Genomic DNA, 24,009 nt, shown 5'->3' with positions numbered 1-24,009 from the left:
TATCTATCATATCAATTTTGAGTATGACCCAAAACAAAAATAAGATGCAAAATTCAGGCACACTCCAAATCAAGAAAGTCTATGGTATGAAGCTTTAATTCAGCAGATTCCATGCTGGTCAATGTTTCTGCAACAGGCTGGATATTACAAGAAGCTTTTGGCAAAGTGGAGTAAGTATCACACACAATCCTAATTAGAATAAGTGATACTCCACTTACATATAATGTCAAAATATACTATACTGTCATGTATATCTAAAGAGAACCAATTTTTTAAAAGAGAAAAAAAAGAATCACACACAAACTCTTAGAATTTTAGAGGTAAATCCATAATCCCTCTGCTATTCATATTTTGTGAACCTTAATAAAAAATACTTTCAAACTCCTACCACCATGGCCATAATTTGTTCATAATCCCATATGAACAAGCATAAAAGGAGCTGAGGAAAGAGGCTGCCCACCAACAAAAGAGATTATTTTGCCTCCTTTGCAGGAGCAGAGAACCCTTCAAAGAACATTTACATAAGTCAAAATTAATCTGTCAATTTGGTTTTATTCTCAGAAGACCATCTTTTCCATCAATCTTCTTAAAATGATTCTCCAACCCTTCTTATTCTGAACCCCTAACCACCCAGCCCTTCCATTAGTCATGGTCCATAAAACTATATAAATCATGACCTAAAGTCTTATCTCCTTCTAATCAAAGTGAAAGAACAGCTATGGTACTTTGACTTTTCCTCTTTGAATATTATAAAGTTCTAACAGTTCAATTCTATCGTGAGCTGGTGTTGTCATAGCACTATTTAAAAACAAGTCTTAATATTTGGTTTTCTTCCCTAACTAGATAGTTAGAAAAAAACTTTCCGTGAACCACAGGTGTGTATTGTGAATGTCAATCATATGTCCAGACAATTTACAATATACATATGCTCTTAGGGCTAGTTCAAGTTTGTCTTACAAGTGCTATTTTCACTCAAAGTTGAGTGCTACTCTGCACATATTAACTGTGTTTTAGAAAATCATATCACATACAATATCAGACTGGTTGCTTAAGGTGCAAAGGAAATATCAATGATTTAAACCATATGAATTCCTTCATCACAGATGATCTGACTATATTTATTAGTGAGTGCCCAGACTGCAACAAGTAGGGACCAACATTGGACCCAAAATATAAGACGTAACAGGAGGAACAACCAGCTACCTAGTGGCTGGCTGATGACATTAAATGCCTTCTCACCCCAGACATAAGACTTGACATCCTTGGCCACCATGCTTCTCTATGAAAGTCTACATGTGGACTTACAAATGCCTTACCAAGGTTCATGGCACCAATAAAACACTACTTCTGACCAAGAAACTAACAAAAGCAGTAAAGCACTGAGCAAATATCCACAGAGTTCACTGGTCTTATGATACATCCTATCTCCCGAAAGCAATTTATCTTGGGTATTAGTAGAATGGCAAGTTGTAGACTCACAAAGGCATCACAGCAGCCACAACACTTTGCAGAACTGAAGAGTTATTCTCTAAGATGCTCTGAAACAGAAACCAATAAACCATTGCTACTGCTCTTATAATATTTGGGTCTAAGAACTAAGGGGTAGAAGATGAAATGAAGCCTTCCTTTACTTTTACAACCCATTAACTTATGAGGATGAGAAGTTTAAGATCTTATTCTAAAATAGAGTACTTCTATCAAGTTGAAAATTTAAACTTTCCCCCACCCTCTTTAGGTTTCCTTATATCCCTGAACCAATAAGAAAAACAAATAAGTGTGCTGGCTGAAGAAACTGACCATGATCATCACTGAAAACAAAACAGTGACTATACAAATGAGGCAAAGGGGATAAAGCTCATGTCTTAAGGGATCCCCTGCAGCACTAGTGTTAAAAATTAATGGAAGCACTACTTTACTGAATTCACTTATGAGTTCTAAAAGTTTTCTGGTAGAATTTCCTGGTACCTCTAAGTATATAATCATATCATCAGCAAATAGGGTAGCTTGAGTTCTTCTTTTCCTATTAGTATCCCTTTAATTTCTTTGGTCTCTCTAATTGCTCTGGCTAGAGTTTCAAGGACAATATTGAATAGAAGTGGTGAAAGAGGGCATCCCTGCCTTGTTCCAGTTTTTAGGGGGAATGCTTTCAGTTTTTCACCATTTAGAATGATATTAGCCATGGGCTTAGCAAAAATGGCCTTTACAATGTAAAGGAATGTTCCCACTATCCCTATTTTTTCTAGTGTTTTGAGCATGAAGGGATGCTGCATTTTATCAAATGCTTTTTCTGTATCTATTGAAATAATGATGTGATTCTTGACTGTAAGTCTATTGATATGGTGAATTACATTTGTTGATTTCTGGATGTTGAACCAACCTTGCATCCCTGGGATAGAACCCACTTGATCATGGTGCACTATGTTTTTAATATATTTTTGTATGCGATTTGCTAAAATTTTGTTGAGAATTTTTGCGTCGATGTTCATTAAGGATATTGGTCTGAAATTTTCTTTCCTAGATGTGTCTCTGCCTGGTTTAGGTATCAGGGTGATATTGGCTTCATAGAATGAGTTTGGGAGGGTTCCCTCCTCTTCCATTTTATGGAATACTTTGAGAAGTACCGGAATGAGCTCTTCTTTAAAAGTTTTGTAGAACTCGGCTGAGAACCCACCTGGTCCCGGACTTTTCTTTGTTGGTAGGCTTTTGATGACTTCTTCTATTTCATTACTTGAAATTGGTCTATTTAAATTGTGTATGTCCTCCTCGTTCAGTTTAGGCAATTCATATGTCTCTAGAAACCTGGTGATGTCTTCGAAATTTTCTATTTTGTTGGAGTATAGATTTTCAAAATAGCTTCTAATTATGTTTTGTATTTCAATCGTGTCTGTTGTGATATTTACTTGTTCATTCCGAATTTTAGTGATTTGGGTTTTCTCTCGTCTTCTCTTTGTTAGTGTGGCTAAAGGCTTATCAATTTTGTTTATTTTTTCAAAGAACCAACTATTTATTTTGTCAATTTTTTGTACTGTTTCTTTTGTTTCAATTTTTTTGGTAAAGTAGCAGGATATAAGAGCAATGCACATAAATCTAATGCATTTTTATACATAAGTGATGAATCTTTGGAAAGAATAATTAGGAAAACTACCCCATTCACAATAGCCTCGAAAAAAATAAAATACTTGGGAATCAATCTCACAAAAGAGGGGAAAGACCTCTACAATGACAACTACAGAACACTAAAGAAAGAAATTGAAGAAAACCTTAGAAGACGGAAAGATCTCCTATGTTCTTGGATAGGAAGAATTAATATTGTCAAAATGGCCATACTACCTAAAGTGCTATACACATTCAATGCAATTCCAATTAAAATCCCAATGACTTACCTTACAAAAATAGAGCAAGCAATTATGAAATTAATCTGGAAGAATAAGAAACCCAGAATTGCTAAAGCAATCCTCAGCAGGAAGAGTGAAACAGGGGGTATTGCAATACCAGATCTTCAACTCTACTACAAAGCAATAGTAACAAAAACGGCATGGTATTGGTACCAAAATAGAAAGGTAGATCAGTGGTACAGAATAGAGGACACGGACACAAACCCAAATAAATACAGTTTTCTCATACTAGACAAAGGTGCCAAAAATATGTAATGGAGAAAAGATAGCCCCCAACAAATGGTGCTGGGAGAATTGGAAATCCATATGCAACAGAATGAAACTAAACCCATATCTCTCACCATTCACGAAACTAAACTCAAAATGGATTAAGGACCTCGGAATCAGACCAGAGACCCTGCAGATTATAGAAGAAAAAGTAGGTCCAGATCTTCAACATGTCAGATCAGGACCAGACTTCCTCAACAGGATTCCCATAGAACAAGAAATAAAAGCAAGAACCAAAACTGGGATAGATTCAAACTAAAAAGCTTTCTCTCAGCAAAGGAAACTATCAGTAATGTGAAGAGAGAGCCTACAGAGTGGGAGAAAATCTTTGCCAATCATACTTTAGATAGAGCACTAATCTCCAGAATCTATAAAGAACTCAAAAAACTTTACACCAAGAATACAAATAATCCAGTTGACAAATGGGCTAAGGAAATGAATAGACACTTCACAGAAGAAGATCTACAAGCAATCAACAAACATATGGAAAAATGTTCAACATCTCCAGTAATAAGAGAAATGCAAATCAAAACCACCCTAAGATTCCATCTCACCCCAATTAGAATGGCGATTATCAAGAATATAAGTAACAATAGGTGTTGGCAAGGATGTGGGGAAAAAGGTACGCTCATACATTGCTGGTGGGGCTGCAAATTAGTGCAGCCATTCTGGAAAGCAGTGTGGAGATTCCTTAGAAAACCTGGAATGGAACCACCATTTGACCCAGCTATCCCACTCCTTGGCCTATACCCAAAGGACTTAAAATGAGCATACCACAGAGATACAGCCACATCAATGTTCATAGCTGCTCAATTCACAATAGCCAGATTGTGGAACCGACCTAGATGTCCTTCAATTGATGAATGGATAAAGAAACTGTGGTATGTGTGTGTGTGTATATATATATATATACACACACACAATGGAATATTACTCAGCCATAAAGAATGATAAAATTATGGCATTTGCAGGCAAATGGATGAAATTGTAGAATATCATGCTAAGTGAGATAAGCCAATCTCAAAAAACCAAAGGACGAATGATATCACTAATAAGTGGATGATGACACATAATGGGGGAAGGGAGGGGTTAGTGTTAGGGTTAGAGTTAGGGTTAGGGAGGGGGGCAAGAATGGAGGAAGGAAGGACTGTATAGAGGGAAAAGAGGGGTGGGAGGGGTGGGGGGAAGGGAAAAAACAACAGAAAGAATCAAACCCTATGTAAATTTATGATTACACAAATGGTATGCCTTTACACCATGTACAAACAGAGAAACAACATGTATCCCATTTGTTTACAATTTAAAAAAGAAAAAGAAAAAATTAATGGAAGCGGAGCACAGTGGTGCACACCCAGTGGCTCCAGAGGCTGAGGTAGGAGTATCATGACTTCAAAGCGAGCCTAAGCAACAGCAAGGCATTAAGCAACTCAGTGAGACTCTGTCTCTAAATAAAATACAAAAAAAGGCTGGGAATGTGGTTGAGTGCCCTGAGTTCAATCTCTGGTACCCCCCCAAAAAAAATTAATGGAAGATTTATGCAACTCAATACAGACAATACCACTAAGGCCTCCAGAACCAAAATATAAAGCTCTAGATATAGAACTAAACCTTAAAAATATGTAAGATTTTTAAAAGCCCTAACCAGCTGTTTGAAAAATAGTAATGGGTAGTAAGAGAGGTTATAAATACCAGCTAAAGTCTCAAGTTCACTTGTAGAGGTAAGAATTGTATATCATCAACCATATTTTCAATCTTCCGCTGTTAAGTAAACATTTATATAGTGATCAATTTCCTTTTTCTTCCATCTCTATTTCCCTTTTTATATAGGCTATTGATTTTGTAATTTGGACTACAGGTTATAGGGTATGATGATATGATTGTAAATGAACTAACAAATAATGAAAACCACAAAACACTGATAGGAAGAGGGTAAGAACATTTTGTGGGAGGAAAATTATACTGTATTAGGTGAGAGGATATTATTGCTGTTAGTGAAGTTTGAAATTTTAGTGCTCTGAGGTTTAAATGATTCAAAATACTTGAAGTGCTCAGAATAGTCATGGCAAAAGTAAGCACTGCTTTTAAGTATCAGACATTATTATATTTTTGTATAACAATCTTGATATTCATTATTGCTAGATGAACAGTAAAAAAAACTAAACAAATGAAAAAAATGATGTCTTATTAATTCTAGAAAAAATGGCTGAGGGAACGAACCATAATCACAACATATCTTTAAAATAGCAGTAAATAGCATTTAATCTTTTTTTTTTTTTTTTTTTTTAATATACCGACTCACGCTTCACTCAAACAGGGTGCAGTTTTGCTTAGGATTCCCATTTCTGATAAAGTCAACCACCATTTCTGAGTCACCATCTTCTCATCAACTGCTGCTGTTGATTGCCTGAGTTGTAGTGTTCACTAAACTGTTAGGTAGATCATTGTTATAACATTTGCTGCACATCAATCCTAAGAGTCAATGAACTCGGTCATGATTAGAACACAGCTTTACTCTGATCAGAATTCCCCTTAAGGAACATCTCTCTTCTTCTGGTCCATGTCACCACGCAGAGAAGAAACTGTGAAGTCCCTGGCATACATTTTCTCAGTAAGCCACACCATCTAGTGCCTTGTATTGAGAAAAAAATAACAGCCCACACAATGATCAGGGTATCGTGCAAGTCACAAAGTGTATCCAACTTATTCCCTCTCTGTTAACATTAGAAGTGTTGCAATCTTCAAGGGTCAATTCTTCCTTTTTTACCGGAATTCAAATGGGATCTCTCGTGAATTTTCTGCTCACTTCCAGCACATCAGTTAGCAGTGTGGCAGAAAGTAACACAAACTGAATATCTGTATTTAATTTTTGGAAAACCTTGGAGATTTGATTGTTAAACCCTCAGCTTATCATTTCATCTACTTCATCCAAAACAAACTTCTGATTCATTCCGGAGAAAGCTTTCATGTGTTTAACATAATCGAACATTCTCCCTGGTGTACCTACACCACGAGGTGCTTCAGCCTACATACAGGTTTTGCATTTCATTCTGAACACGGGTTCTGTCAGTGCAGGTGTGACAAGTTGCTCCACATAGTCTCCAAGTGACAGAATTTCCTTTTGGATCTGAGAAGCAGTTTTCTGGTGGGGCCAATACTACTGCTTAGGGCGCCTTGAACTCGGTCTCCAACTGTTGCAGGATAGAAATAGCAAATAAAACTATCTTGCCAGTATGTAGCTAAGCTTAAGCAATCACACCATAATACCTTTCCATACAAGGAATAATAGCCCTCTGATGAATAGAAAAAAAAGCATCTCAAAACTGTAAGCATACATGCCCCCAAGAAGAGACCCCCTTTAAATTCATACCACCCAAGTTATTAACAGACTATTCCAGTTGCTCTTGATGACACCATCAGAGTTCATTTCTTCTGGCTTGCAGTATCTCTGTATATCTGCACAGCCAGTAACTAATTGAAGAATCACTCAGCACCAGTAAAAAAGCACAATTTAATCTTTTAGTATAGTAAACCTCTCAGCTGCACTTGGTATCTTTAATTCAGTATTTCTGACAAGATAAAACCTCCAACTCTGCTGAAGTAGAACGACACCCAGCAGAGCAGGGCAGGATGACAAGGAATCTGAAGGTGCTCTGAGTCTGATAATTAATTTAATTAATCTTATTATGAAAGACTTATACTTTCACCTAATTCTTTATTTTCATCTCATGCTCAAGGTACCTCTAATTACTATATTTCTAGATGTGGTAAAACTCCAAGGAGTGCTTTGCATTTCCCGCCACTGCCAGTCGCAGGTGTAGCTTTCCTGCCTGCTCTCTCAGTTTACAACTCACCCACTGGTTTTGTAGTTTCCAAGTTATAATATGGAAGCCTCCAGCCCATTTGAAAGACTTTCTCCCTCACATCCTTCCTTACTAAAAAGTGACTCCATCAACATAAGGGGGTAAACCAGGAAATGGGAAACTGGATTTCAGCTAACAACTCAAGAGAGAAAGAAAGAATCCCTCAGTACAGAATAGAACAAAAGGATGTGATGAAACAGATCACCTGATGCCCATTAGCTTCAGAGTTTGTTTCTACAGATATAAACAGAATATGTCCTCTGCCATAAAGAATGTGAAAATCTTGTGGCCACAAAACAACTGAAAAGAATAACTATAAAGCACTTACAAGTACATTTATGTTTTAAGGAAGTACACTGTGTGGGTTACGCATTATAGTCTCTGGAACCAGACTACCAGGATGCAAATATACCAGTTTAGATAAATTATTAGATGAGTTATCTTATGTGAATGATTTAACTTCTCTATGGCACAGTTGAGTCATTTATTTTAAAAAAAGAAAAAAAGAAAGAAAAGAAAAGAAAATGGAGCCCAGCACAGTGGTACACACCTATAATCTATGCAACTCAGGATGCTGAGGCAGGAGGATCATCAAGTTCTAGACCAGTCTCAGCAACAGTGAGACCCTGCCTAAAAAGAACCAGGAGTGTGGCTCAGCGGTAAAGTGCCCCTGGGTTCATTCCCCAATTACCCTCTGTCCCAAAACCAATACAAGTACGAGGGACATAAGAATATTATAAAGTGTTATACAGTAACAGAGATAACTGTATAATTTTTAGAATATTCTGGGGATACACTTATTAAATACATAGAAAATTAACCAATTATAAAAAGTCATCAATAATTAACTCAGGAAAAAGAAATTTAAAGAAAAAGACTGTATAGCCCTATTATATTCTTCAATCAACCAATGAATAGTATTTATAGAGATAACATTTTAAGTCTTCAATATTGATTTACTCAAGATTATGATAAGACTATATATACAGAGAGAGCAGAGAACATCTAAATCCTAAGGTTCTAATTCCCAAAAGATAAGAGATAAAAGTCTAAAGTTGAAAAATCAAGACTGTAGCATAAACATGTTATTTAAAAATCTAGAGATGAATATCAAAAGAAAAATAAACAATGAGTCAAGAGTGGCAGCCTCCGAGGAACTTAGAAGGAAGAATAGGTAGAGGATTACTTTTCATTCTTAAGAACTTTCCCATACTATTAGACTTTTTAAACTATATACATTTATTATTTCAATAAAAATAAATTTAAAATTATGTTTGGCAGATGTCATACAGAACATGAATTAACATTTTTTATAGTTTCTCTGTCAAAAAAAAAAAAAAAAAGCAACAAAAGCTCTGCGCTGGAAGTGGAAAAGCAAACTTAAGCCACACAAAATCTGGAACTTTTTTCAGTTCTTTTTTTTTTTTTTATTCACTCAACTAAATAAAAACAAATATAAATGTCTCCTAATCTCTAAAATGTGTCCTTAAAAAAGTTCTTTTCACCTTATTAAGTGTAATAAAACTGAACAGTTTAATTTTTGTCAGGAAAAAATATTGAGTAATGAAGTTATTTTAAAAAGATAAACACCAACATAACATCTCAAATGAGTTTATTCTATTTACATTAGAACCTGAAACAAAATTCTTCCTTGGTAAAGGATGGAGGCTTAGCCATAGGAAATTGGACCTACCAAGACTGAAATATTCTCAAGAACAAATCAAAATATACAGGGTCAGAACTTTATAAGCAGGGTTAGTTCAGACCCTAAGACTTCCAGGATTTTCATGTTAAACATTAAGACTTACAGAGTGACTCTGGGTACTACTAATAAACAGTATGGTGTTGCAATATATGAATATAGTACTCAGTAATCAACCCTATGACCTTTTCTGATATATTAAAACATTAAACACATATATTGCAAAATATATCAATTAAGGGCTTCTTATGCATGAGGAAAAAATGCTACTGTATTTACTTTCATAGCCCCAAGTCATATGCAAGCATGCAGTTTAACATAACACGACACACAATTGTTTAACATGTCAGTAATCACCAGAAGATATCCACATGTCACTGAGTATGCATCAATAAGCAGAATTAGCATAAACTAGTTAAAGACAAAAGAAGAGCACAAGAACAGATTGCTTGTGCTCTGTTATCGATGTGGTCAGGATATGAAGTAAACCACGGTGTGAGCCCTCTGTGAAGTTTCTATCAGTGCTGACAGGAGTCCACTATGCCCTAAGAGAGGTGGCACTGATTTTCATGCCCAACCATCAACAAGGAAGATACAGACGTTTTGCCTCAGATGCAAAGGAAATCTCTCAATCTAGTGTGGTAATGGACATTTTACTTTACTACTAAAAGACCAATACCCTCATACTCTCACAGACATCCACCCACACTCCTTCTCTCCCTCACCCACACCCAACCTCCTTCCCTCTCTGTCCCTTCTACCACCTTTCGCTCTCTCCCACTAATAATCCCTCCCTGCATCTTTTTCTTTGCTTTGCTTTTTTTTTTTTTTTTTTTTTGCATTTTGATTCATTATACACAAATGGGAGTACAACTTTTCATTTCTCTGGTTGTACAAACATGTAAGTCATACCATTCCTGTAATCATACATGTACATAGAGTAATGATGTTTGTCTCATTCCACCATCTTTCCTTCCCCCACTCTCTGCACTCCCTTTATTTCCCTCTACCCAATCCAACGTTTCTCATTCTTTCCTTAACACCCACCCCTCCATTATGTATCAGCATCCACTTGTCAGAGAAAACATTTTGGCCTTTGGTTTTCTGTTTCTCACTTAGCCTGAGAGTCTCCAGTTTCCATCCATTTACCTGCAAATGCCATAATTATTATTCTTCCTTATAGCTGAGTAATATCCCATTGTGTATATACACCAATGTTTCTTTATTCATTCATCTCTTGAAGGATGTCCAAGTTGGTTGGACAATATTGAGAAGTGAGCTGCTATAAACATTGAAGTGGCTGTGTCACTGTAGTATGCTGATTTTAAGTCATTTGGGTTTAAACTAAGGAATAGGATAGCTTGAACAAACGGTGGGTCCATTCCAAGTTTTCTGAAGACTCTCCAGACTGCTTTCCTGAGTGGCTGCACCAATTTGCAACCCCCATCAGCAATGTACCTTTTTCCCCACCCCTTACCGATACCTATGTTGCTTGTATTCTTGATACTAGCCCTTCTAATTGGAGAGGATGAAATCTTAGGGTAGTTTTGATTTACATTTCTCTAATTACTAGAGATGTTGAACATTGTTTTCAAATATTTGTTAATTGGTATTATATATCTTCTTCTGTGAAGTATCTGCTCAGTTCCTTAGCCCATGTATTGATTGGGTTATTTGTATTTTTGGTGTAAAGTTTTTTGAGTTCTTTATAAAGTCTGGAGATTAGTGTTCTATCTGAAGTGTGTGTGGCAAGATTTTCTCCCACTCTGAAGGCTCTCTCTTCACATTATTGTTTCCTTTGCTGAGAGAAAGCTTTTTAGTTTGAATCCATCCCATTTATTAATTCTTCCTTTTATTTCTTGCACTTTATTAGTCTTGTTAAGGAAGTCTGGTCCTAAGCTGACATGATGGAGATTTGGGCCTACTTTTTCTTCTATTTGGTGCAGAGTCTCTGGTCTAATTTCTAGGTCCTTGATCCATTTTGAGTTGAGTATTATACAGGGTGAGAGATAGGGGTTTAATTTCATTTAGCTGCATATGGATTTCCAGTTTTCCCAGCACCATTTATTAAAGAGGCTATTTTTTCTCCTTTGTATGTTTTTGGCACCTCTGTCTAGTAAGTATGTGATAAACTGCATTTATGTGGGTTTGCCTCTGTGTCTTCTATTCTGTACCATTGATCTACCTGTCTACTTTGGTGCCAATACCATGCTGTTTTTGTTACTATTGCTCTGTAGTATACTTTAAGGTCTGGTATTGTGATACCTTCTGCTTCACTCTTCCTGCTAAGGATTGTTTTGGCTATTCTGGGTGTCTTATTTTTCCAAATGAATCTCATGATTGCTTTCTCTATCTCTATGAGATATGTCATTGGGATTTTAATTGTAATTGCATTGAATCTGTATAGCACTTTTGGTAGTGTACCGTTTTGCACAATGATCAAGTAGGATTCATCCCAGGGATGCAAGGTTGGTTCAACATCCAGAAATCAATAAATATAATTCATCACATCAATACACTTAAAGTTAAGAATCACATGATCATTTCAATAGATACAGAAAAAGCATTTGATAAAATACAGCACCCCTTCATGCTCAAAACCCCAGAAAAAAATAGGGATATTACGAACATACTTCAACATCGTAAAGGCTATCTATGCTAAACCTACAGCCAACATCATTCTAAATGGTGAAAAACTGAAAGCATTCCCCCTAAAAACTGGAAAAAGGCAGGGATGCCCTCTTTCACAACTTCTATTCAACACCATCCTTGAAATACTAGCCAGAGCAATTAGACAGACCAAAGAAATTAAAGGGATACGAACAGGAAAAGAAGAACTCAAACTATCCCTATTTGCCTATGACATGATTCTATATTAGAGGAGCTGAAATATTCCACCAGAAAACTTCTAGAACTCATAAATGAATTCAGTAAAGTAGCAGGATATAAAATCATGCTCATAAATCTAATGCATTTCTATTCATAAGTGATAATCCTCTGAAAAAGAAATTAGGAAAACTACCCCATTCACAACAGCCTCAAAAAAAAAAAAAAAAAAAAAAACTTGGGAATCAATCTAACAAAAGAGGTGAAAGACCTCTACAATGAAAATTAGAGAACACTAAAGAAGTTGAAGAAAACCTTAGAAGATAGATCTTTCTCTTCTTCCTTTTATGTTTCCTCCCCTTCCTATACACAACTCCTCTTTTCTACTCTTCTTCTCTCCTTTTCCCTCTCTCTTTCCCCTTCTCCTTCACTCCAATTCATTAGTGGAAATAAAAATCGGTATCCCTATAACAGGAAATACTTATGTGAACAATGTGAATAAATCGTATGAAATTAGGGACTAACCCTTTCAATTGTTTTAGAATGTGTTAAGAATAAGGTGAATCCCCTATAATCCCCTACAAGTTTACAAATAACTCAAACTGAATCTCACCAAAGGAATGATAACTCTCTACTGCTAATTAGTATAAATTCTGCATGCTGCTTTAAAAATATTTCCAAACCATTAAAGTAAGGAGGTAGGCACTTATCCAGAATAACTGGAGTGGTTCTGTGCAGTTTAGTGTTAGCTATCTTCTCCACTTGAAGAAATTCCAAATGTGTTCTTAGTTTATCTCAGGCCTGCAGTCACAAGCCTCTTCTTTTTCTCCTGCTCTTTTCTCCTCATCAATTCAGCGTACTCAGGGAAGAAATACATTTCACTTTTATTAACAATCTAAATCTTTCTGTGTATATATCATCATAAATCCCATGAACTGTAGTTTACAAACCCTAATCAAAAATAGTGTGTGTGCATTTACATTCCTAAGTGTATATTATACATACCCAGCACACATGTGCACACATCTTACTTAACCAAACACAATTCATTCCTGTTATACAAATGTTTTCTTCTCTGATCAGCACAAACTAATAGAAATGCAAAGCTCTATTTCCCTCCTTCTGATCAAAACAACAAAAGATATGCATTACAGAAACACTAGCAATGCACACACTAGCCACATCCCCAAGTCCAGAGCTTAATGTTTTCGATACACATGTAACCACATATGAAGAAGAGAAGGAACAGAGTCAGTTTGCCACCAAAACCCTGTGTGAGCAGTGAAGAGTGAGCAGAGACTGTGTGGGGAGTCCACCCATTTACTTTGTGCACCAAATTCAGATCAGAGTTCAGAAATGTTCTTGCACCTCCTGCAGTTGGAGATTAGGTTGAGTTTTTGTAAATATACATGAATTTTGATGAGTTTGCTCAGTATGTAGATCTGAACATTCAATAAAACTTGCAAATACGCTCAAAGAAAAGCTCAGGGTGGATATACAGAGTTAGTAAAGAACAGACCGAAAAAACCACTATAGAAAAAAATGGAAATAGAACTGAAAATGTAATTAAAGAAGATAATTCCAATTGCATAGGTAGAGGAAGAGAAAAAATCCACAAAAATGACTGACAAAAAAAAAAAAAAAATCCAAAAAGAAAAAAGTTGCAGAAGCCACAAAAAAGAGAGTATCTAACCAAGTGTTGATTTAGTAGAGTTAATTAGTATTTTCTGAATGAACACATGAATGAAAGAACTTTCAATAACATGGTAGAAGGTGAAATGCTACAGAGAACAAGTTAAGTAAAATGAAGTCACAAAGGAGGATACAAAGAAATATGCACAATTTAAAAATGTACCTGTCCCCTGACTCAGCAAGTTCACTTTTAAAAATTTGTTGTAAAGCAATAATTATGGACATTCAGCTATTCACGTAAGGATATGTGTAATAAAAACATTGAAAATAACCTAATTGTATAAAGACAGAATATTTGAATTCATCATTATACTGGAATGATATTCAATCCTTTAAAATCATGAATATGAAAGGATAATGTGAAATATAAGTATAAAAGCCTATTTCAAAATACTAGAACCTGTTTTTCAAAAAGTACATTTATAGTGAAATCTCAAAAAATATAGGAACAAAGTGGTTAATGGTAGTTATCTTTAAAATTTAAGGTAATGAGACCGGAAATGGTAGCACACGCCTGTAATCCCAGTGGCTAGGGAGGCAGGAGAAGTCGGCCTGAGCAACAGCAAGGTGCTAAGCAACTCCATGAGACCATGTCTCTAAATAAAATACAAAAACATAGGGCTGGCTATGTGGCTCAGTGGTTGAGTGCCCCTGAGTTCAATCCCCAGTACTAAAAAAAAAAAAAAAAAAAAAAAGAGTTAATGAGTATGGTTTTCTACTTTTTGTTTTTAGCATTCTGTATTCTATATAAAAAGGAATTCCTTAACTAAATAAGAATTTAGAATTAATTACTAATGTTCAATTAGTAATAGATCATTTCACTTTTTTCTTCAAATTAATAAAGAATAAAAATATTGGGAAAAAAATATTGGATGTGTGTATATGTATGTATATCAATGTACATACACATGTGTGTATGAAGTTCAAAATGTGGATGAATTTCTAGTCAGATTATATTCTAATTTTTGATATAAAAAAGATGGGAAAAGGTAATTTTAAAATTATTTCTTATTACTAACCATCAGATTTAAGTCTAGTTAGCAACGAGGTTTCTAAGACAAATAACTTGGTGAGCTGTTATAATGGAATATTATAACCCTTAACTATATTTGCTATATGTTAAAATAACCAGACTGCTTTGTAATCTGAACTTATTTCAAAATCAGATATGAATATTTTAATTTTTCTCTTAAAGTCATCTTAGAGGTCAGAGTTTTACAAAGAAGCTAATTATGCATTAACACTATTTATTATACTGAATGTAATACTTACTACTGAATAGATCAATGTAAAATATTAACAGCAGGTGATTAATTTTGAAGGTTGTTCTGTAAGTACAGATTCCAGAGTTTTGTTTTAAGAAAATTAGTAATAAATTGACCATGCTAGCGTTTTAAAATGAAGCAAAGAAAAAAAAACAGGTTTTAGGAGCACTATATTAGCAGGTTATAACAAATATGAATATGCATTTAATAACAATTACTATTTAATATTTAAATTGTTAAAACAATTCTACAGTCTAACTAAAACTTATTTGTTGTTTAATATAATAAAACTATTAATATTAGGTGATGCTATAAGTCTTTCCACACAAGATATGTTGAAACACAATGTCCTAGGAAGAGTATAATATTCCTTTAAAACCTCAGGTGGCTAAAAACAAAACAAAACAAAACAACAAACTTTAAACTGATAATTAAGCTTTAGGCAGGTCAAAGTTTCCAGGCAATTATTTTAACTGATTGGAAGATTTAGCAAATAAATGTTAACCAAGTAATTAAAAAAGTACTTGGCAATATGGTAGACATGAAAGCAGAAGAAAACTACACTCTCTCAGGGGGCTGAAGTTTCAGTAAAAGAGGAGAAATAGTCAAATATTAAATCTGTGGGAATAACCATGAAGGCAAGATCAGAATGTGCTAAAGTAATTCATAGAGTTAGCTTTGCCTTAAAAGATGGGCTGCATTTGTATACATAGAAAAGAAGTGAATGCAGTATTCAAAGCATAAAAAACAGTATAGAAGCAATAAAAAATGTTGTGCTTGAGGAGATGGGAATCTAACTTCCATAGAGCATTAGTTCAGGCTGAAGAAGGGTAAGAAATAACGTGCACTGGAAAGGCAGAGATGAATTATGAAAAACCACACAAAGTTCCCTAAAATTGTCAGTTATTCAAACTGGGAAAAGAGTAGCAAGGACTTATAAGACTATGTTTCTTTTCTGCATTAATTATCTCATATTCTTTGATAATCCAAATATCTGATTCTCTCTAGGCAATAAGGTTAAAAAGAATGATCACATCTTGTTTACTCTTTATTAGATCCCCCACATCTAGCACAGAACATAGCTCATAAGTGTTCAGTAATTATTAAGAAAATAAAATAAAATAGGGAAGAGTAATTTTAAAATTACAAATCTTATTCTGCAATAACCTGTAAAAGATATTGCATATCTTATGCTGCTACACTGAGAAACTCAGATTAGCTTAGGAAAATATGGTCTCTGACTCATAAAGGCAGGTTAGAAAAAAGACATAAGAACAACCTCTTAATATGGATTGAGTACGTCTCCCAAAGATTCATGTACTAGAAGTTTAATCTCCAATGTGGTGCTGTTCATGTGGTAGAACATCTAATAGGTGCATCTTAGAGTAAGGTCAGTGGATTAGATCAGTGGAGGTACCATTTTCAAAAGGGATTAATGTAGTTCCCTGTTGGGCCCTCTCAGTTCCCACAAAGCTCTAGTTTGTTCCCAAAAGATCCTGGCTAATATAAAAAAAGTGAGTCTGGCCTCAAATCCTGTTGGGACTAATGACACGTCAACTAACTCAGTCTGATTCCTTACTCCCTGGCGAGTGAGCAAGATCAAGGCCTCAAAGACACTTTCAAAGGTTATACCATCCTTCATAATGATGATTGGGAGCCTATAGAATCATGGATCACTCGTATCAGGACACTGGGAAAAGCTGTGTGATTTCCTCAATAAACGAGATTCCTGCTGTGCCTCATGCACTGACAGACCTCCTGGCTCTGGTGTGTTTCCTTTGCCACAGACACTCATCATCCTGCTCGGCCTGTATTCTCCTCAGGGGGGCCCTGAGGAGGTACATGGGACCTTGTTGCCCGACAGGGAGCAACGAAATCCCTCTGAGTTTCCTGTCCTGCCACATGACTGCTCTCCTCTGCGAGTGGCAGGTTCCCTTTCCATTTTTTCACCATGTTGTCATGCAGCCATGGACTTTTATCAGTATGTTGGCATTATACTGTCTAGACCCTTCAGTCATCAGAATCATGAGTCAAATAAACTTCTTTACTTTGTAAGTTATCCAGTCTCTGGTATTTTGTTATAGTAAAAAAAAAAAAAAAAAACAGACTGGGGATAAATAGGAACAAGGTAAGGGGGACAACAAACATTAATGTCCTCATCTTCCATAAGAGAGTCAAGGAATACTGTCTAAAAGTGAAATATAATGCTCAAATCTCCTGAAAAATGCTCAAACCTCCTGAAATGTTTTACATAATCTTTTTTCTTTATCTTCAAGGAATCTCTAGGAAAATAATAACTGCTAGAGTGAAAAGACAGTTATTTGAAATTCAGAAATTCAGTTTCACAAGGGTTTCTTTTTCCTTTTCTATAAAATTGTAAGAATTTAAAGTAGCAACTATATTATGCCATTTCTATAAAAGAATATATTTCTATCCTTCAGTTCGTATACATATAAAAAGATGTCTAGAATAATTTTCTTTGATGTTAATAGTGCCACTTTGGGAATTAGGAGGAATTTCACTTAATTTATTATGCTTAAGTTCCTGTATTGGTTAATTTCTTTAAAATAAAGATAAATTACTGTTTGAAAAACAAAGAAAAAATTAAGATGACTTTCAGATTTAACCAACTGAAGAGATGGATGGGCCACTTAATAAGACAGAAATGAAAGATTAGTTTTTCTAGTTTTTGTGGGAAGAGGTTTGACAGATCCAAGAATGCAATTTTAGACACGTTAAGTTTGTGATCATCAAGATATGCATGAATTGAGATGTCAAGAGGCAGTTTTATATGTGACTTGCTGGCTCAGAAGAGAAGTCTTCATTTGAAATACAAATTGGCGCATTTACCAATGTAGGCAATATCTAAAGGTAAAGGTGAAAAGAACTAGAAGTAGAGTACGAAGAAGAAATGTCCCTGGGCCCAGGACTAAGTCCTGAGGATTCTAACATTCAGAAGTTGCTTAGAGAATGAGAGGAGAAATTGCAGCCATTGGAGTCACAAAAACAAAGAGAAGATAATTTTTCATACAGAAAAATATGGTCTATTATACTAAAAGCTACTGATCGTTTCCATAAGATGAGAATTTAAAAAGCATGCATTAGAGTCATTAATATGGAAATTATAAGTGACCTTGATGTGAGCAGAATGAACCATTCTGTAAGGGTTATAAACTCAAAGCCAAATCAAAATAGATAAAACAGAGGTGAGCAAGTGAGGATAATTTGTATAGATAGTGAGAGTCAGAGAAATAAGACAATAGCTAGAGGAAGATGTGAGGTCAAGGGCAGTTTCTTTGTGTGTATTTTGTTTTCTTTCATTTTAAGATGATATATATGAAGGCCTGTCTTCACACTGATAGGAATGATTCAGTGTCAAAGGATAGAGTGGAAGAATTAAAGTAGGGGGAAAGGAGGAAGGCTAAACAAACAAGCAGGCTTCTTGAATGTTAGACATTCACAATGCCAAATTCAGAATTAAACATAATGATGCTGTTGAAAAGTAAAAAGCCACATTTCACTAATCTTCATCTAAGCAATGCAACAAACAAGTTGAATCAAAGTTATCCTCAATAGTTCTGAGGCAGAGGAAGACAAAAGTGAATGAAATAAGTAATACTAAACTAAGAAATCAAACACATTAATGAGATAATCTCCTGAGGAAGAAAGTATAATTAAGGTATAATTATAAACAAACACAAATATTGTGAGTTAGATACAGGTAAAAATGCAAAATATACAGAAACACAAGCTTTAAATATGACATAATGCTGAAGTCTAACATATCACTATTAGAACTCAATGACCAGTAATAGACTGAAATTAGTAGAAAAATTAAATTACCTAACTTCAAATATATGGCTCAAAGTACAACTTAATTGGAGATTATGGGAAAGAACTTCAAATTACGATAAATATAAATTTACTATCAAAGAAAAACTTATTAAAAGGCACATAATTAAAATAAACTTTTCTTCACAAAGTGATATTGCCATTTTCTCTCTCTGAGCACTGATGTTTTAAACCAGCAATTAACTAGGCAGCAAGTGGAAGACTACTGAGATACTGAAAAACTGAAGACAAAAATTATTTCACTGTAAAACAGAAAGATGGAACAAGAAAAGATGCAGAAATATATGCAGCACCACGTACTGGTACTATTACTACCACTGTTTCATAGTGCTTTCTATGTGCCAGGCACTGTTTTAAGCACTCTAAATTTATCATATGTAATTCTCTCAACAATTCTATTAGGAAAATAATGTAATTATCCTCCATTTTACAGAGTGACTGTACCCCACCTCACACAACTAGTAAACATTTAAGCAGTCAGATTCAAGTTCACATTGCTAACCACCATAACTCACTATTCTACCTATCAAAAATGGGATGGTAAATTTCCTAGGGTAGGACACAATGATTTCATTTAGATAATATGAGAAAGTAAACACTATGAAAATTAATGTTATTCCCAGAAGCTTTCACTTTTTGCACTGCCTCTTTATATAACTTAATAAAAACCTACTGTTAAGTCTTTTTCCCAAAAAGGACACTAGAGAAAAACTTAATACAAGAAATGTACAGAAATAAAAAACAAATTCACCCACTATATCAATAATAATAGGTGAAAATCTACAGCCTTTTACTATAAAACTCAGAAATATATTTGCTATGTAAAAGGAGATCCTTTTGAATGGATTTCTTTCCCCTACTTAACCCTCATTGCTACTTACTATATGATCTAACAGTCTAAACTGAAAATTAAAATTTAATGTGAAAACACATTTTGAGATAAAGTATATACCATTCAAAAAGCTGTAATAATTAGTTTTTTTATATATTCTTTGAACCAGAAAGCCCAAAAATGAAGCCTAGATATTTATGAACAGTAAAAAAAAAAAAAAAAATTAAAGTTCAGATATATAAAATTTTACTATCATCAGGGAATTCTAATTTTAGAAAAGTAATTGCTTTACTTTTTACTTCTTTAGTAGTGCATTATCATTGACTTCCCTCATGCCTGAAAAAGTTACTTTGTTAGTAGAAAGAGAAAAAATCATGAAACTATGAAAAGAAAATTTCCTTAATTCACCTGCTTTTAAAGGTAGTAATTTGTAGGTGTGAAGCCTGTTATATATCTACATACAACCAAAAGACTGAAAATTTCATAAGTATCTATAACCCTACCAACTCTGCTTTATTTCCCACTTGAACATGCTTCATAAAATGTCAAGGAATATGAACTCGACCAGAAAGATTTAAACCTCAGGAAAAGTAAAGCTGAAGAGTAATGATCAACACCAAAAAGCAAAATCTGGGCTTCAAGATAAATCATCCATGTCTGGGCCTCTTTCAAGGCTTTATTATGGCAAGAGTCTAATCAAATACCAACACAGGGAAGCCCCAGGTGACTACTGAGTAAACTAAATGCAACAGTCTCCAACATGCCTCCATTAAATTGAGTGAAAGTGGAAAACACTGTAATAATACAGAACCCAAATTCAGAGAAAGGCTACAGTATAAAAATGTAATTGTTATAATTTATCTACATCATAGGAAGACATTAATTTATGTTAAATAATTTTAAAGTATATAGAAAATGCCTAATTTGACAGCATATAAATATTTAACATGAACATTTAAATATTTAAAATATCATAAACAATATTTTACATAAAATATTAAATTTATAAATAACGTATTTATTTTAAAATAAAACAAACATTTAAAATAAAATTCAGCACCTTACCTGAGACCAAAGATATGTGATTGTTCATAGTTGAATAAAGAACAAATCTTAGCTTCAGAATTCAAAATGATAAGTCTATCAATTATATCCTGGAAGACAGACAGAATGAGATTATGTTGACTGAAACTATTCAAAGAAACTTACATAAATAAATATTTAGATTTGTGGTTCTCAATTTTGACTTTATACTGAAATTACCTGGGAAGTTGTTACAAAGCAAAACAAACACAAACCAACCATGGAAACTTTGGTCCCAACTTCAGAGGTCTAAATTACTTGGTCTGAGTGTATCTTGGATACTAGGATTTGTGCTAAGTTCCAAAAATGAATCTAATGCTCAGCCAAAATGGAACCACTAATTTATACCCCATTTTGAAACTAGTGAGCAATTTATACAGTTAACAATAAAACTGCTGAAAATGTGAAATATTTTGAAAAGCAAATATGAAATCTATAAATGTGAAGCATAAACAGTGAATCTGAATATTTTTTATCTAATAATTGTCTGAGATTTTGTTAATAAATATTTTCTGGCTCATATTAATCAGTAGTTTCCAAACCTGGTTGAACAATGGAATCATCCAGTGCTTTAGTCAGCTATTTCATTCCTATGACTAAAGGACCCAACCAGCACAATTAAATGAGGAGGAAAAGTTTATTTGAGGGTTCAGTTCCAGAGGTCTCAATCCCTAGACAGCAGGCTCCATTCCTAAGGGCTCCAGGTGAGGCAGGAAATCATGATGGAAGAGTATGACAGAGAGAGAGGTCTCCACTTGCCAAATATATACCCCAAAGTCATGCCCCCAATGAACCATTTCCTCCCGTCTCTCCCCACCTGCCCTCAGTTACTATTCAGTTAATCCCATCAGAGATTAAGTCACTGATTAGGTTAAGGCTCTGACCCAATGATTTCTCCTTCAAATCTTCTCACATGTAAGCTTTTGGAGGACACCACATCTAAACCATAACACCCAGAGAACTTTTAAAACAATACCTAAGATGCCAAGTTCTACCTAAGACTGACTGCGACACTATGTTTAGGGCTCAAATTCTGACATTAATAGTCTCAAAAGCTCCCCAAGGTATTCCAAAGTATATCTAGGCCTCAAAACCATTAGGGCAAATATAGAGAGATTCTGATGACCCAGGGGCCACCTGTTATTCCAAACACTAACAATTTTACCTACCATACAATTTTAAACACTTTCTAAAAGCTTTTTCATAATGCCCTGCTTTGGTGTATATCTTCAGATGTAGGCCTAAGAAATTTATTCAGACAAATATTTGTCTCTCAAGTTGCTCATTTTCCTAACCAAGAAAACTGCTACCTTCAGTGAGTTTAAATTCGGGATATTTCTGTGACCAATAAGGCAAAATAAAGAAGGTTTTGCTAGGGAATAAAGTAAAATTTATTCAGCCCTTCATGAATGATGATAAAAAACTTTATCATCAAATAAATAAGCAGCAAAGGAATGAGGTCTGTGAGGAGGAGAACACTCAGTCACATTTGAAAAATACTAATTGAAACATAGTAAAAAACTGAACTTTGGGTAAACTTACCTAGTAGAAACGTATACCTAACACATGAGAAGGCACTCACTGTTCTACAATACCCTGCAGAAATGTGTAATTAATACTATATTAGCTTAAGAGTTTAAACCAATAATTATAAATGAACTATCTAACAATGAAAAATAAAAATACTGTTAATATTAAAAGATGGGTCATCAGCTAGGCACTCCTTGGTCCAAATAATATGAAAGACATTGAGCTATACAAATGAGATTCATATTGCCAGCTGCATAGTCATATTCTCATTAATTGACCCTCTTTTCTCAAATCTCTCCACTGTGACTACCCCGATTTAGCTCCAGTATCAGCCACAGAACTCTTCTTAATTCACCCAGATACCTGGATATTATTATGTAAGATTTCATGGCAAATCTTGTTGCTATGTAATTCTTCAGTAATTCTTCATATAAGTAGATATTTTTACTGATTAAGAATTACTGTAATTTTTATGAAATGATCAATTATCATCACTATGTTTACCACAGTTAATCTTCACATAACAATTGAGAACTGATTGTGTATCACTAACCTTTTCTACCTGAGGAAAGGCTGCCAGTTGGTTCCATGCAAAGTAGTTTCTGAAAGGATTACCATAGATTTTTCTTCATTAGTGGGGTATTAGTATAGGCAGCTGAAATTTCCACAGCTATCTGAACACAAAGCTAAGTTCAGACAATTTGTAGCTGGTAACACCTTATAACTCTGAAGTTCTGGTTCTGAATCTAAGTACTAGATACTATTCGAATAAAAATGATCGGAAGAGTCTGTATTACCAACAAGCTAATGGAAGAGTAGATTGCTGCAATCTATCAATGATAATGCATTTTCATCAGAGAACAAATGTTACAGTAAATAATTTCTGCTTCAAAGAGGATTACATTGATGTATCACCACTTAGGGAAGAAAACGAAACTCCTGGGAAGCCTGCCTTATGGAGAACTTCGGTTTCTAAGTATCATAACGTGTGTCAGGAAAAGAACCAGGTTCCTAAATCAAGAGATAGCTTCCCAGAAACAGGCTAATGAAAGTGAGGCCTGGACTTGCAAATAGTAATCAGAAACTCTATTGCTTTTTAAAAGATATTGTCCAGCCTGAGAATATGTTCAATAACATGGCAGGTCAAATTGAGAACAAGGCTAGAAAAACAAATAGAATTATATATAAACAGATATACGCCTGAGTGCCTACTCAATTTACAACTGTCCCAAGTGCCATATTTGTGCTATGTGACTCCCTTTACTTAGGAAACAAGCAAGTGAAAGGTGAAGAGTAGGTCAATAACAATGGCCCAATATTCCTGTACCTGCTTTCTATGAGTGGCATGTCATTGGTTAGCCTATGAATAAAATAAAGGCAGTCAAAGTCCTTCCTTGGGATTTTTCAAAGTGGGAAAGTAGAGGAAAATGCTACTCTACTGTCTGGGGTGTAGTGAGTTAAATAGTGACACCACTTCCAAAAAGTCATGTCTGTGTCCTAACCCCCAGAACCTATGAATGTCAGCCAATTCAAAAACACGGGGGACTCTCTGCAGAGGTAATTATGAATCTCAACCTTGGATCAGCAAACTCTAAATCCAAGAAAACACTCCTTGTAAGAGGAGCACAGGGTAGGGTGGGGAGGCTTACGACAGAGATTGATGGCCACATGAACATGGAGGAAGAAAGTGGAGTTAAACAACAAT

General features: G+C 34.8%; 1 protein-coding gene across 1 annotated transcript in view; it reads right to left on the bottom strand.

The window, feature by feature from the left end:
* The window catches only part of TBC1D32 (TBC1 domain family member 32), a 217,983-nt gene that overhangs the window by 91,755 nt on the left and 102,219 nt on the right, over positions 1 to 24,009 (bottom strand). Inside the window, 1 exon segment of the mRNA XM_079146273.1 lies at positions 20,757 to 20,845. Within this exon segment, the coding sequence (XP_079002399.1) occupies positions 20,757 to 20,845 (89 nt within the window).

Source organism: Sciurus vulgaris (assembly GCF_902686455.1).
Source record: "Sciurus vulgaris genome assembly, chromosome: 7".
NCBI classification, from domain to species: domain Eukaryota; kingdom Metazoa; phylum Chordata; class Mammalia; order Rodentia; family Sciuridae; genus Sciurus; species Sciurus vulgaris.
Note: the sequence above shows the minus strand (reverse complement) of the source record. Positions and strands in the feature narration are given on the sequence as shown.